Source organism: Sylvia atricapilla, chromosome 4 (genome assembly GCF_009819655.1).
Source record: "Sylvia atricapilla isolate bSylAtr1 chromosome 4, bSylAtr1.pri, whole genome shotgun sequence".
NCBI classification, from domain to species: domain Eukaryota; kingdom Metazoa; phylum Chordata; class Aves; order Passeriformes; family Sylviidae; genus Sylvia; species Sylvia atricapilla.
Genome location: NC_089143.1, coordinates 18,705,567 through 18,722,188, shown reverse-complemented (window position 1 = coordinate 18,722,188; position 16,622 = coordinate 18,705,567). Strand labels below are relative to the sequence as shown.

The 16,622-nt window shown below is 39.9% G+C and overlaps 1 protein-coding gene across 7 annotated transcripts in view; it reads right to left on the bottom strand.

Annotated features, from left to right (window-relative positions):
* The window catches only part of ABLIM2 (actin binding LIM protein family member 2), a 101,452-nt gene extending 86,905 nt beyond the window's left edge, over positions 1-14,547 (bottom strand). For all 7 annotated transcript variants that reach the window (XM_066317213.1, XM_066317212.1, XM_066317214.1 and 4 more), the window contains exons 1-2: positions 14,476-14,547; positions 6,775-6,918 (exon numbers count right to left, since the gene is read on the bottom strand). In XM_066317213.1, the coding sequence (XP_066173310.1) occupies positions 6,775-6,918; positions 14,476-14,491 (160 nt within the window). In that variant the 5' untranslated portion in view covers positions 14,492-14,547. The remainder of the gene's footprint in view (positions 1-6,774; positions 6,919-14,475) is intronic.
* Positions 14,548-16,622: the final 2,075 nt, after the last annotated feature.

The following is a 16,622-nucleotide window of genomic DNA, read 5'->3' as shown; positions in this document are numbered from 1 at the left end:
TCTTGTGCTAATGAGTTGCAGAAAGTGGGAGGTGGAATAACACCACTGTGGCAGTGATGAATTTTGTGCAACAGCTCTCTCTAGGTCTCATACAGGCATCACATCACCTTAGTGCACTGAAATGCCCAGTAGCTACTCCAGAGTGCTGCTGTATCCCTGCTGTGTCCTCAAAGGAAAGAACATCACATAGTCTGGAAGTCCCCTGCATAAAGGCATCATTGCACTGACTTTTTTTGCACAGGGAAAACCTTATCCAAAAAGAGAACTTGAGTAATTAAAAAGACTTACAGGCTAATAATAATAATAATAATAATAATAATAATAATAATTCTGTGACATTATCTAATGTGGGCTGAGACTATGGATGTTCAAAACTTCTTTATATGAATAGTATCTTTACTGCCTGCAAACTGATGTAAATTTGAAAATCTTATCCTCTAACGAGCACCTAGCTTTCTACTATAACTTCTCATTCTACAGACTAGAAGGATGCAAATAAGGAGTAAATAAATTGGAAAACATAAGCAACAGAGGTTTGGCTTCCTTTGGTGGGTAGTTAGCTACCTTTTATTGAATGTTATTAAGATATTCCTTTACCAGTACTCATAACCATGATTCCGCCCTTTTCATTTCATCATGCTTTACTAATGTTATGTATTTATTAAATTTGTGAAACGTGCTCTTAAAAAAGGATTCATCAGACTGTGGTTAAAATATATACGCCATGTTGCACGGATGTGATGGGTACATGGCCAGGACATGAGGGGCTGCAGAAAGTTTTTAATGAATGCAAAGAAACGTTGCAACAGGAACAAGATTATAAAAAAAAGGAAAATTATCCATTACTTGGTGATAGTGCAAGTTAACTAACTGACCAAAATTTGTTCATGTTTTAATTACTGAGATGTTTTTAGAAAATGAGTGATAAAAATTTTAAAGTTCAGGTTTGAAAACTACAACAGAACCATTTGAAACTACATTAAATTACTTTGCACCAGCAAAAATGATCATTATTATCACCATCATCTTTTCAGTGAAGTAGAAATTATAAGCAAACATGACATTGGCAAGGCAGCCCTAAACCTACCACACTCTGCAACCTTGGTGAGCATTACATTGGAAGCAGTTTTTCCTGCTATTCTGAGTTAACATGGTCTGGGATTACAAACTCCTGAAGGACTCAGGAAGTGTTGGACATGTTGCTGAGAGTGCCTGATGAATAAGAGTCCCTACACTAATCCCCAGTGCCCATGACACCACAAATACCAGAAGTCCCTACAGCCTGGCAAAACTCTGAGACTCGGAAATCTTACAGATGAGCTTCCCGTAAACGAGTCCCATTTGGAAACATGAAACCCTGCAGCTATGTTCAAATGTGAGTCCTTCAGATTACTCAGTGTAGCTTTGAACATATTTATATCCTAGTAGATGCATTTGATCCAACTAACAAATAACCCCTATTGCCAAGTTACTCTGTGTTTTTAATATTTTCACTGAATATTCTGTCTTAGCCCTTCCCATTAACAGGACTTCCTGATAAATTTTATAACTCTGAGTTCTGCTGCATGTTCCACTGAGAAAATGGTATAGAAGTGATATATCCAGACCTGGGATTTTTCATAATTCCCACTGCAAGGCACTGCAGGGTCACAGAAACACTAATCCCCAGAACCACATACCCTATTCTAAGCTGAAGATGTGATAAATTCTAAAAGATTTGTGGGAAATGGATTTGCAGAGAATTCTTAAAGCCTGACAGAAGGCTCACATAATATGCATCTTTATGCAAACTTCGAGACAAGAAACGCTGATGTAGAAATGCCACAGAATAGGACACATATTGTTGAGAGAGAAATGGAACTAGAAACAAGTTTCAAAGGATGGCCTTGCAAATAAGACTAGATACTTTGGAGAAATAGAACTACAAAAGGTGCATTGTAGTAGGACCCATGAGAGGTAATTTTAGATGATTGGCTTTAAGGCATCAACAGCATTGTGTGGCAAAAGCTGATAAGCTCAAGAAATGCTTATAATGTATTGTAATTAGGAAATAGTTGGCTTCTGATTGTGATGGTATGAATTATAACATCTGTATTGTCACACTCTTCACATGAGACTAAAAATGGAATAAAAATTTTTAAAACGCCTCACAGGTGCCCCATCTCTGAGTCAAAAAAAGTATAATCCAACAAGCAGATTAATTTAAAAAGCCATGGAAATTAATGGGGGAAAAGTATACTTGCTAGCTGTGCCAGCAGGGCACGGGCAGCACTCATGGCAAGACAGCAATCAGGAAAATTTTGATTAGGGGTAAAACAAGATACATACGAGATACAATGAAGCAGGCATAGCACACAGGTCATGTTTTTATCTCTATGGCTCAGACTGGAAGTTCATTTCCTTTCATCCAGACAAACCAGGAAAGGACACAAATGTGAGTTACAGTTTTCCTCACATATGTACAAAGAACAGTCTTTAGCAAGATGGTACGAATTCTGCCATTTAAATTGGTCACTGCCATTTTGGAAATGTCAGGATACTATCGAAACACAGAAAATTAAATACTGGCCAAATACAAATAACACAGGGTAATTTCTATCCTTATCAAAGATCTAAGAGACTACCCAGGATAATATAATTACAGCACCTACATCTCTCCTATCTACAATTCAATGTTAACCTGTCTCTACTGGGTCTACTAAATCACACTATTGCAAACAAGCTCCCAGTTAATATTTGTCTAACACCATCCACTCCATTAAATGCAGTCCTGACCTGACAGACACCCTCAGAATAGTTAATATTCAACACTTTTTTTTTTTTTTTAATTTCACAGTCTAAGTCATTAATATTTTATCACTTTAGTAATTTTCCTTGGTGCTTTTATTACAGGGGTAACAAATAAAAAAAAAGAATTAGCAAACATGGGAACCAAAGCCCTTAAAGTCTAATGATACTTTGCCATACAATATCAAAGACATCTGCTTCATTATAACAATACTTTAATAAAGCCTGATTAAAATGGGATATATTTTAAACTGAAAATTAAATAAAAAATTGAAGTGAGGTTAGATGGCATGTTCCCTACAGCATTTTATTAGCAGATTAGATGTGCAGCTAAACAAGAAACAACTCATATGAATAGATATGAGTATAAACCTTATTTATAATGCCTATTTACCTCCCTACGTCCTATTAAACTTTGATACTGAGCAAAACTAGCAGATGCTCCCAGTACTGCTGTTCAATTTTTTAATCTGGATGTGTCTCTTAGTCTTGAATAATAAAAGAATTGTTTGCCTTTAAAAATTCTGAATTGTTTGGAATCATTTTCTGGGGAATGTAAGAACTGCATGGGAATTAGTGACTTTATGCTAACCTTCCTTGGTTATGTAGTTTAATTTTAACACAAAAGGCATCTGTATAATTGCTATTACCATTCTGAAACTCACAATCCCTCTAAGAAATGTTGCCTAGAGAAGTTGTTGCTCTCCCACCCCTGGAAGTGCCCAAGGCTGCAGGGGGCTTTGAGCAGCCTGGTCTAGTTGAAGCTGTCCTTCCTCATGGCAGGGTTGTTGGAATGAGGTGATCTTTATGGTCCTTTCCAACCCAAACCATTCTATAAATAATCAGACAGCAGTATGGCAATACACAAAACTACCTTTCTACATTAAAAAAAAAAAAAAAAAAAAAAAAAAAAAAAAAAAAAAAAAAAAAAAGGAAACAATTAATTCAATCAATGTATTTGATCCTCTGAACCTCTGGGAAATTTATCCAAAACTATCAAAGAAATAGCTTCAAATTTCACATATATTTAAAAAGGTGTGACTTCTTCCAGTATAATATCATCTGTCACTGATGAGGTCATTCAAACAGACCTCAGATACCTCTAGACACCCCACCATGGTCATTTTCCATTCTTATCCAGGGGCTCTTTTTCACTTTCCATTTTCCATCACTTTACAGCTGTAAATTCTGTGAGAGGGACCAAAATTTCCTGCAGCTTTATAAAGATTAAATGTTTTCTGATGCAGGCTGCAAGACGATTTAATACAGAGGCAGTCAGCCAAGCAGACAGGCATCTCAGCAGGGCAATGCAGCCAGCCCACACATGGGATTATCTGTCCTGGACAGTCCTGCAGCTGCACTGGATGTTGGACACGCAGCCTCTTTCCACATGCCATCTTTGGTGGAGGAGGTGAGACAGGACAAACTGCATTGCTGAGTAGCATCAAAATAAATGCACCACAGGGAGGAATCAACAATAAGATAAATAATTCCCAGAATCATCACAGTAGGGGTCATGGCAAAAAAACTCTCCTCCGAGGCTGAAAGCAGATTGATCAGAACTGAATATGATTTCTTTGGTATCCTTTCATCCACTAATTTAAAAATCTAAGTGACATTTGCCTAACCTGATTTTTTTCCTTTTATAGAGCTAATAATATGTATATTCAGTGCTCTGCTCTGTTCCAAAGCTCTTCTCACGTGAGAACATGGCAAATCCATATTACAAAGCAACTTATGCTTCTCAAGTAACAAATAAAGTCCACAAACAAAACAAAAACAGATACCAGAAGAATTCCAGCAAATTAATGGAAATCCTTGAGAGGTGATAAAAGAAATTATGGCATTTAAATAATGAGAGAAAACCCTTAAACCAATAATGTGTGCAAACTTAGCAAAATGATTAGTAAGGAGGAGTCCGTAAGTCCCAAGCAGCAGTTTCATCACACCTCTCTGACACTCTCCTGTGCCAGCTGAGAGACTGACAGGTGGCTGACAGACACTACCCTGCTACCTCGTTAGCATTGTGATTTTTCCCTTACTTTATCCAAGATCTGCCGGAAGCCAACAAACTCCTTCTTATCTCTTACAGACAGATAAGGCAATGCAGCTTTTACAGTGCATTCATCATTTCCCTCTGCATGGGGGTGGAAAAACCCTCTGCACTGCCTGAATCTGGGATCAGTGAATCAGTTCAGTGACCACATGCTGCATTTGCTGGTGAGCTGGCATCATCTAAATGGAGATAGGCCTATAAAACCAAAAACTGGATGTACGATTTTGTCTTCTCCCTCTGTAGGATCTGTCTGTTCTCATAGTAAATCTGTTAAAAATAAAGGGGCTTGGATTTCATCAAGATAATAATAGGGAGCAAGCACCAGAATGCTACCAAGGCTTCATGTAGGAGACAAGACTCCTGAATAACAGATCAGCTGCTCTTTTCCTGCGTTAGGTCTGAAAAACTGATTTAATAGTAAAATTTGCTGTAAGAACAGTTGGCTTTTAAAGAACTTCAAAGATGTATGGGCTGTGATGCCATAAGTTTTAGCTTTCATATTTTCAGAGATTCTGCACTGCATTAGTATATAACTCTGAACGTCATATAAAGTGTTACCAAGTTCTCTCCACAGTGTAGTTAGACAAAACAATCCTTTTCCAGCCTGAGAACCAAGGACATCATTGCAGCTTTGGGCCCAAAAATTATAAACAACAGTGGATTGAGGAGAGCAATCAGGGAGGATGGGACTTCATAACTAGAAGCTGTAATTGGACAATTAACCCCAATGGATCAAAATTGATAAAAGTGTAAAAATTCATGATGTGTGGTTCATCTTGGGTGTGGCCTTGGCCAGGTTCTTGTATTGCCCAAGGTATTTGAAGGCCTTCTTAACAAATATCTACTTTATTCCTTTAACACTGTCTAGCCTCTGTTCCAGGTAGCCTCTTAAGGCATCAGCCGTGCTCTGCTTTAAATATTAATCTCTTCTGAATAGATGACCAAAATATTTTTGCTGTTTAGGAAAATGCAGTATGCTTATTTTGCTTGCTGTGCAATTTTGCAAAGAACACAGCTCAGAATTATTGAGCTGAACATTTAGTCCTGTCTGCCTAACTCATTAAAGATTGCCTCAGTTATTAATAGTATGTACTTCATCCCATCGGATTTTTAAAATATCAGTATAGCTAACAGATAGTGACAGTTTCCTTTCTAGTATTTCCTCTAAAGAGGAGAAGAAATAGTTACAGTAACACACCTGGAACCAGAGAAATGCTCATGTTTCTAGACTGGGCTACAAGGATTAATAAATGTCATTTGAAGCACTGATTATAATGGAGTAAGCAGGTTGTTCAGAGAACATCAGTTAACATTTATGTACTTGTACATTTAAAACAAATTAGATCTTTGCAGCTTCCAGATAAGTTTTCAAATAAGCAAGTATCTACAGAAGGGTGTTGTATCAGATAATTCCCTTTTCCTGTGACCGCCCTTCTGCTATTCATGTGATAATATTAAATCACCAGCCACCAACCTGCAGCAAGCCAAGTCATTCCCCCCAATAATGGAAAAGTGCAGAGAGTTACACTGGAATTTGAAGATCACAGTCCAACACAAGAGAACCTAAACAGATGTAGCCATGGCCCAATCTATGGTGTGCATTAGAGAGCTGGAAGAGAGAACCTCTGAATTTCATTGCAAATGTTAATTCTCTCCTAGCCCTGCATTTTTCTCCCAAACTGCTCTTCTTCCTGACATCCCAACTCTATTGTAGACTCCAATACGGATATAAACAGCTTTACATCCATTGAAAACATACTCCAGTCTTGGGACTTAGGATGTTTATAATCTTACAGTAAGGAGCCAGAGATTTCACAATAAATCCTTTCAGGCATGGACTGGATTGTAAAATACACTTGTGAAGTTTGCAGGATCATTAAGTCACACACCATTGCTAATGCCCTACTCATAGAAGCAGCAGTCCCACTTACCTTTGCAAACAAAGCATTTAATATGGAAATATTTGTTCTGAACTCTCAAAACTTCTCCTTTGCATGGTTTTCCACAGGTATTGCAGAGAATTGCAGTACTTGATGGCTTCTCCAGCTGGCTATGTACAGCCTGTGGTTGTGAAACTGCAGGGAGAAACAAAAAGTAGAGCATGTTAAAGGCCATAGATGCATCTTCTGTAAGATCTACAAGCACCGACAATTAACACCTAGGACAAATCAGGTGAAGCAGACTAAAATTTTAACTTCTGGGATTGGCCAACACAGAAAAAAAGATCTGCCAAAAGGAGTTAAGCCAAGCCAACCTAGTTATTTCATAACTTTGAAAGCTTTTGACTGAATGCACTTCAAACATAAATCAGAATTCCTTATAGAGGAAAGAATCCACATGACCGAGTCCTGAGAGCCTGATTTTAAAAAAAATGCTTCGTCATATTTTCTCTTCAAGATATCAAAACTATAGTTAAAAGCTATAGTTTTTATTCGAATTATCTTTAATGGGACTTGGTAACTCTTACACTGTGAGCTACTGATCTTTAAAGTTCATAGTAAATGCCTTTTTTTTACTGATTTTAAAGCAGAAATAAAGTTCTGTAGTTGTTTTAAATACTTCTGAAACACTGACATCCTTCAAAATAGCACACATATCTGATCATTAAACAAAGTTTTCTGTCATTTTGAAAGGAAGCCAAGGGGTTACGTTAATCTAGGTTAGTGAAAATTTAGTGAATTAAAAATTTGCTGCCATCTTGTGATGTAAATTAGAAATTGCGTTTTTTGTGCTGTTGATAACACGAGGTAAGTCGGCGTCTCAATGTGTTATGTGGAACAGTTGAGATATGACCTTATTCTTGCAATCCTGCTGCAGCACTTGCATTAATTTTTTATCACAGTGTACTTAGGTGTCAAGGGAGGAAACATCAAGGCAGTAAATTATAAAGGAGCTGTACTGTAACTCAACAGATCTGGCTTTTTCCGTGTGTGAAGAACTAATAACAGGAAAACATATAAAGCATCTTCAGTAAATGACATATTTAATGACATTTTCTTCTGTAATGTGGCATGCTTACTCAAAGGCTGGATTGCTTATTTCAAAGTGGTTTTGCTTAAATTTTAGCTACAGAATAACCTCGCCAACCAACCAGTCAAGAAGGAGTAACCTCTCATACTTCAGCAAAAAAGGGCATTTCCACATTCACTGAGTTGAAGGAGTCAGTATTTCAGTAAGATGCTAAGCTTCCCCTCCCACACACTCCTCCAGGGGTCTTGCTGCAAGTTTTACCTAAACCAGCACTTTCTACAGCTACCAAAGTGGTTTTGTTTTTTTTTTTTTTTACCCCGAAAATACCAGGCCTTGAGGGTCTCATGGCATTATTCACCACCCACTAGCATTTTGTCCTGTCTGCTAAAATTACACGTTCTGTGATGGTCAAAAAAGTCCTGCTCAAGGCATTGTGAACTTTGGAGCAACTACTGAAGATCTGGTTATAATTAAGGATGTCTCCAACAAAAACAACATAAGCACAACAGGCAACTGGAAGTTCACAGAAAGGCGGATGCCCAAACTTACACAGAGCAAGCAGTACAGATCATCCAGACCACTATGAGGGTCTGATTTATTCCTCAAATAAAAACAGAGAAAACTCTGAACTTTGCAATATTTTACTTTTGACACAAGAATTTCTCTGTACTGTAACCTGCCCAAAACAAACGACCCACCCTGAAAAAGAATCAACCTTGTAAGAAAGCAAAACAAAGTATTTTCCCAAGTTATTTACTAGAGTAGCTGCTAAAAGTTTGAAACTATTAGTGACGGTTTGCTCTCCCCAGATTTCCTAACAAGCATCCAATTCGTAGCATATAACTTACGAATGTCTTAAGAGGAACTGACCATAGCCAGACCTTTTGGGCCCAAACAGTTGCATTTAGAATACAAAATTCTGATTGGAACAATTGAACAGTTGACTTTTCTTCACACTCAACCATCGTTCAGCCTTTCAGAACAGCATCTCTCCAGAGGCATCCATGCCTGGCCGATGGAGAAAGCTCACACCATGCTGTGGTGTGTCCCACAGGCCAGAGGAACCCGGCTCAGGAATTCCAGCTGCAGTGTAGAGCAGGAGGAACCCAGGAGCACTGCCAGGGAGCCCCAGGGCAGCCCACCCCACCAAACAGATCCCCCTTCCCTAAAGCAACAACAGCCTCACATTTCCACAGAAATGTGAAAACACTGCTTTTCTATTTGCTTTCTTGCCTCCGGAGTCCAAAGCTGCACTTTATGCAAAGCAGCAGAACATTGAAAATTGTTGCAAAGTTCGGGGTTTTTCTTTGTTTATGGTAACAGCTGCAAACTGAAAATGTGGCAGAAAACAGAAAAAAATTATTTTCCACAATGTATTTAGTGCTCAGTGTCCAGAGCTACAGGGCAGGACTTCACACATTTCCTTTTCTTTGAGTCTCTAAATCAAAGTTCATAATTAAAAAAACTTCAGCAGCTTGGGTATAAAAGATATTAAAAAGGAAAATATTTAGAAGGGTTTTTTTTTTAATTCTTCTTTGAAATTTCTTTTGGAATTTTTTTAATAATCTTAAAGTAACACAAAGCATATTTAAAATATACACTGCAGACAAAGAGGTAATTATTTTTCTTTTGTCTCAGTTCAGAACTAAGCTACTAAGTATTTTACACAAAACCCCAGTGGGAATACAGTGCCTCTGAGATCATCACAAAGAGGTCCTTCTGCAGAAAGTTGAAAAGCTTACTCTTTTATCTAGCACAACAAAATCATATAATTAATCACATATAAGTTCATATTTTAAAACATTGAAACTTAATATGGTTTGGGTTGAAATTTCAACTGCTGACAATTCTGAGAAACTAATTATATTAGGGAACTTCACATTTTAATGTGTGTTTCAAACCATATTTAGGAAGATAAGTTTACACAGCAATTTTAAGCATTCTACCTTTATGTATCAAAATCAGTCTTCAAAGCAGCAGAGGAAAAAATTAAAATATTTAATAAGTGAAATAATGAATTACTGATGTGATTTAATGATCTGAGACTACTCATCGGATCACAACTAACTAAACAGTTCATTAAACACTACCATTATATCCTAATTTGTAGAAATTTCCTTCTTAACTTTAAGTTACTTTTTCTAAGCCCAAATACAACTGAATACCTGATTCTCTAAATTTGCCTTTCTCCCATACTACATTCTGCTCCAGCAGAGGTATCCTCAAGAATCCTTAAAGCCTAAAAGGATCTGACTGCACTCACTTTTTGACAAAGACAAAAACTGGCAAGGAATGAATGAGCAGTTTCCACAGGACTTCTTTGTGCAAGCCTTGTCTGCTGGGGACATTGCTGCCAATATTCTTGCCAACTGTCCAGTGCTCGCACATCTCTGATGTCAAGACTTAGCCTGTCTCCACCAGGCTACACAGTAGATAATTCTGCTTAGTTCTGGACCAAGTAGGGCACATTATCCAGCAACAGCTTGCTGAAGAATGGTCAAATACAATAAACTCCTCAGACTCACTTCTACACTGCTTACTCTTGCTTCATGTACCACAGGAATGAGGGACAGTGGCATTGCTTATTATTAAAGCTGCATTACACATCTTATGGCTGCTGTCAAGTGATGTTTTCAGCGTGCTTATAACTTCTGCAGATTCACAGAATATCCTGAGATGGAAGGGACCTACAGGGATCATCAAGTCCAACTCTTGGCCCTACACAGGACCATCCCAAAGATTCACAATATTTGCCTGAGAGCTTTGCCAAACTTTAACCATTTATACGAACATTACTCGCATTTGATGATCCTGATTTCAGACAAAATGTTTATGCTTTTTTTAAAGGTGGAAAAAGATTAGTATACCATATATTGGTTTTCAACCTTAAAAAGAAAGCAGAGCACCTTGCTTGTGGAAGTCTTTGGATCAAAGGATGCAGCCCTACCTCAATGAACGCTGTGACAGGTACACTGGATCCATGAAAATCCACAGCTTGTGGTAAAAACCCCATGCCTTTGACTAAGCCCAGGTCCTTTGGCATTGCTAGACTAAGGATTTAACAGCCGTGGGGACTGGGATAAGGTGCCAGAGATAAGGGAAAGATTTGGGTGAGACAGGAATGCTTTGGAAACAGAACAAGACAAGCTGATGGCGGTGACAGAAGGGAGAGGATTCACAAGTCCCTGGTCATGCTCTGCTCAGGAGCCTGGGATAGAAAATATCACCTTCTCACTGCTGCGAGCAAACTGCCGAGGGAAATCAAACTCTTGGCAGAAGATCCAGTCTAGGATTGGTCTATGCAGAAGTGACAAACCCCTTTGCTGTCAGGCTCTCCAGCAGATAAATGAGAAATATTCATGGCAGATTACAGACCTGATGAAGAAACATGTCCAGATACTGCAGAATTCAACACAGCCCTAATGCTTTTCCCAGTTTGTTGTGTTCTGTTTCAACTCTGCATAGGAACCCACAGAAGCCATTCCTGAGCTTGGAAATCAAGTACTGAAAATTAAAAAGTGTCATGCTTAAGAATGCACATTTAATCTGGAATCAAATCTCAACTATAAAGTTTAATGCTAAAGACTTCCACCTTCTTTGTTTATTATACAGACATTATTAAGGCCTCATAACTCATTTGCACCACATTATCTAACTCCGCTCTAAAACACCAGTTTAACAGATTTACTGCTCTTGGTGATTAAAAAAGCCCAAAATGATAAAGGGCCAACTGACATAACTTGATATAATCTCGGAATCCTTGAATGATTTGGGTTTGAAGGGACTTTAAAGGTCACCCAGTTCCAACCTTCCTGCACTGACAGGAAAACGCTGCTCAAAGCCCCATCAAATCTGTCTTTTTGTGATATAGACATTTTAAAGAGTACTGTGATGTAAAGAAAGGTGAAATTTGCGTGGAGACACAAGAGTCACGTGAAAAGAAATTTTACTCCAAATATTTGCAATCCCTCCAATTACTTCTCAATGCAGGGAAAGTGGTAATTCCTCACCAAGGTTCCTAGAAGGATAGTGCAGAACCAGAGCCTAAAGGAAACAATGAAAGGAAAACAAAAGACCTGGGGGGTGGAGGGCACCTTCCTTGTCCTTTTTGTGGGTTGTTCCGGGGCTTTTTTTATTGAGTTCTGGAGGCTGGGTTAAAAAAGTGCAGGCCTTTTATTTCAGGCTCATACAAATACTGTATCATTTGCCTGCACCTGCCAGCAGCAGAAAAGATACAACGATTTTCTTTAGCAACTATCAGGCTCCTCTATTAATCCTCAGCCTTTTACTTCATGAGATGAAAACATATTTTTGAGGGGAAAAAATATAAGACATCAATATTTCAAACTATAATTATCAGCTTTTAAATTCATAATAATGTTCAGCTTTTCCAACAAAGGCAAAGGCCACATTCCAACTCTGAACCAAGACCACACAGCACTGGTAAGGGATAATATTCTGCATGAAGGAATTACCAGAAGATTTTCTTTGTGTTGACACTGAAACCTTTCATCTCTATAGCTAGAGGTGGTTACTGAAAATCAAAATAAACAAATATGAGACCCAAATGCCATTTACTCACTAAGTATTTGAGAAACAGGACATAATTATTGATTGCTGACATGCTGTATCAAGTGATTTGGGGAGGGTGAGGTTCACAGAAGCCCAGAGGGGAATTAAATTTGCAATCTTCCTGGAGCAGGATTAAAGGAGACGCACACAAGAACTGCTGGAATTAGAGATTGGAGTTTAATCGTTGTTTTAACAAACCCTTCTTGTGTCAACTGAGTCAAAACACTCGGGAGTGAATTTAAAAATATCCAGAAGAAAATAAGGAACGAACCATTTAAGTGCCTCTAAATATCCCAGTGAAGCATTATTCCCACTGTAGAGCTGGCCCCTGCTCTCTCCCTGTCTTGTGTCTGTGTTTAAAATCCAGTGATGAGGAGCTGTGCTGATGTAAGGATAACACAGAAACACATAATATAGTAACACATATAATAACATAATACAATAAAAGTAGCAATCAGAGAACTACATGGCCGTCAGCTGTACATTGAATTTAAATAAGGGGGTTGTTTTGTTTTTTTCCTAAGAACCATGGCTCATTATGGAGTATTGTAGGGCCCTAAGACCCCGGCGGTCCTTTGGAGAAAAAAGGTGAGAAAAAGAGTAATTGTGTAATAGGATCTCCACAAGCTCTTCCCATCTATCCTGCCAACCCCACTCAGCAGTGAGGAAGAGCAATTCCCTGGCCCCTGCCCTGCCTAGGGAGTGGATGTGTTAGATGTTCTGGAACAGAATATTAAATAGCTGTGGTAACCTGGTTTACCCTATTTCTCAATTGGCCCCTTGTGTTGAATGACTTTACAAATGTGTTTCCCTGCCTTAGGGTGCCTTCTCACTATAATGCCCTGTTCCTCTCTATATCTCACAAGAAACCAGAAGATCAGGAGGATGAAGGGAAAGAAGCTGTGCTCTCTGTGTCCATATTATGTGGTCCCTCGAGCCCTCCAGCTGGCCACACAGAGGGCTGAAGTGCCCCCAGGCCAGCACACAAACTCACTGCCTTTCCCAATAGAGCTTTTCTGCACCAACAGGGTCTGGGCACCCTCCAGAAGTGCTCACTGCTCCTTCCAAGACCTCTGGGGTGGTTCCCACAGCAAAGCACTGTTACTTCTCTCTATAGTTCCTGTACTATAAGAAAAAATATTCACCAAATTTGATAAATCTCTAAGTCAATAGGTCTCAATTTAATTCTTTCACATTGAACAAAAATAAACAGTAAAATGCTTCAAGAACTGTGTTCCCTTTTGAAATGTACACCTGCTTTTCCTACATATAAGCAACCATTCCAACAGTGCCTTTCCAAGGCATGCCTTTTCCAGCACTTCCTACTCATCATCATCAAAACAGAAACACACAACTGATACAGGGCACACACATAACTGAGGTGACCTCTGCTTTTACTCAGTAATTTTGCCAGTTACTGAGTTTATGGGACCAGAGACAAGAGAGTGGAGTTATCCAGCAGGATGTGAATAAACCATGCACAAGAGGTGCAACACAGCTCGAGTATTCACACAAGAGTTTCAAATCTCACCATATGCTCTGTGCTAAACTCACATCACATAAACAACCCTAGCACAAGCTAACCTCCTGCCCTCGTCATTATAATAAAATATTTACCGAATTCAAACACAGCTCATAAAAATTTCTGCTGAGTTTGAGTAACAGCTACTGCAGCATTGTAAATGCTATTTTTGTACAGGTTCAGCTAGATTGCAATGAGATAGGATATGGAAAAAACACTCCAAGATATCTGCATAAAGAAATAGGGTGCTTTTTATCATTATAGACTAATAAAAACTCTGAAGTCAATTTCAATTTTAAAAAAATGAGGAAAGTTTTCAAATTGAGCTGTCAGCTAACTACCAGAATCATTATAATTTCCAAATCATCATTCATACAATTAAAAGAACACAAAGCACAATTTGCAATAAATGTTTAACCATCTTTCCCCACCGGGCTGTGTTTCCACATAAACCCAGAGCCGTTATTCTCAGGACAGCATCAGTGATTTAGTTACCACAGCCCCAGATGAAAACCAAGTCATTATTTCAGGTCTAGGCTGACCAAAACGTGGAGTCATCACACTGTACCTGTATCTTCGGGCATTCCTGCGTTAATTCCCTTGCAGAGGGGACGTTCCCCCAGGAGCAGTGCTGTCGGTGGCCGCTCCGTGGGGAGCGGGATCGCAGCGGCGCGGCCACAGCCACCACAGCCACCACAGCCACCCACCACAGCCACCACGGCCGGGGTCAGATGACTCTGGAGCACCCACGCACAGGCGGCAGCAGCGCCAGCCCCGCCGTCACTGCCGTGTAAAAATAGCGCCCTGCAGAAGCCCAAATACTGTCACGTCCATGGGAGGGGTGGCACGGCCGGCAGGGGCCCCGAGGGACCGGATACGGGACGTGCCAGCCAGGAGTGTCTTTGCATCGGGTGATACCAGAGCCGCTTCAGGGCGGCGCTGGCACCTAGGGAGAACGGCTAAAAGAACTAAAGCCTGCGAACTCCTTGTCATAAATTAGAAATACAGGCTGAGGTAGCAGGGAAACGCCTTTAGATACTCCCAAAACACAGCGGTCCTCTTCCCCTGGTGCAGCAGGGCACAGCACTGATGGCAGAAGGAGATGATGTAAGCAGTGAGATGCTCTCACGGTGCGATCGATACATGCCAGCCAAAAATCTCTCCCGATTGCTCATATGGAGTTGGAACGTGTATCACTGGAATAACAGTGATGTGTTGGGTTATTTAAAGTACTACATGGGAACAGAATGAGCATTTCTATAAGGACTCTGACTTCAGAAATCTATATAGTGAGTACACCACTGCCCTGGGCCATGCCAGACATGGTTTATACCTTTAAATAGCCCTCAGCTGACATGGCCTGAGACCCAGAGCACAGATCTGAAGATCCCAGGTTCCACACAGAATCAAAACTATGAACCAATCAATTTTAAAAAACCTTCTATATGCATTATCCTGCAGCAACTGCCTTTTGACACGAAACTCTTATGTCAGCCTTTTATTTCGTTCAATATTGTTGTGGTGCCTGCGTGAAGCCAAACCCATCCTCACTCTCTTTTGGATCACCATCAGCCACCCTGGCTGAGCTCTCCAGATCTTTGCAGGGTTTGGCCTACTTAGTTTTTCCCAGCGGCTACTTCAGCCTGGCAGGAACACAAAAGGCACTTTGCTAAATGGCAACACTCCGAAGGCACATAAATTAATAGGCAAGAAAAGTGAACGGGCTTTCACTCTAACACAGCCTTTCCCTCTGCTCGCCAGGCTTCCAAGGCTAAACGCTTGGTAACTTGCATTTTAACGGTGTATGAGCGTAATGCAGTCACACAGCGCCCTGATTTGTATTTACAATTTGAGGTGTGATCCCTGAGCCTCCCCTGCAGTCTCACTTGGCTACAGCAAAGGAGAAATCACACTCGAGGAGCTCAGAGAGGTTTTGTGGTGTTTCTGAGAAACTCCCTCACCACTCACGGGCTTCACAGGCACAAAGCAGGAGGCCATTGCACTTCATTAGTGTGATGGGCTGGCTGGGGGGAGCGTGACAAGGGACAGCAGTGACAGCAGCACAGGCCAGAGAGCAGAGACCTGCTGCTGCAAATGAGCCAGAAAATCGTGTAGCTTTAACTTGATTCCTCAAATCAACACAGACCAAACACCTGTAACTCCACTGTCTCAACAGCAGTAACAACACACTGCTTTGCTACAGAAAAGGACAGGACACTTGGCTGCTCTTAAAATCTCCAGTGAAGTCTTGGTAGCCACAGCAGTGCTCTTGCCCATCCTCTGTTTCAGGTTTGCTTTTTCCAAGGTTACATCACCCAGGTCAATACCGTCACCAACATCTTTGCAAACAGCAAGCAGACAGCCATGAATTTAGGCCACTCTGAAATGGATTAGTTGGCTGCAAAATCCTTATAACCTGCGGTACCATGAGTTATAAAGGACATTTTAAAAAGATTTCAGACTCACTTCTAATTAACTCACGCTTTTTTTTCTGTACTCATTGCCCTCTTCCACAGTGTAAGCTAACAAGGATGTCAGTAAGTAACTGGACTGGTTACAGTTTAGTTTTAGGTAGTTTTTGAAATGAACAAGGCATTAGACTTGACTTCCAGTTTGAGATATTCCAACAGGATTCTATGACTCTAGGAAGGTGACAGTACACAGTCACCTTCCCTTGAATCCCATTCCTGTTCTTCACAAGGCCCATTTTGAGCT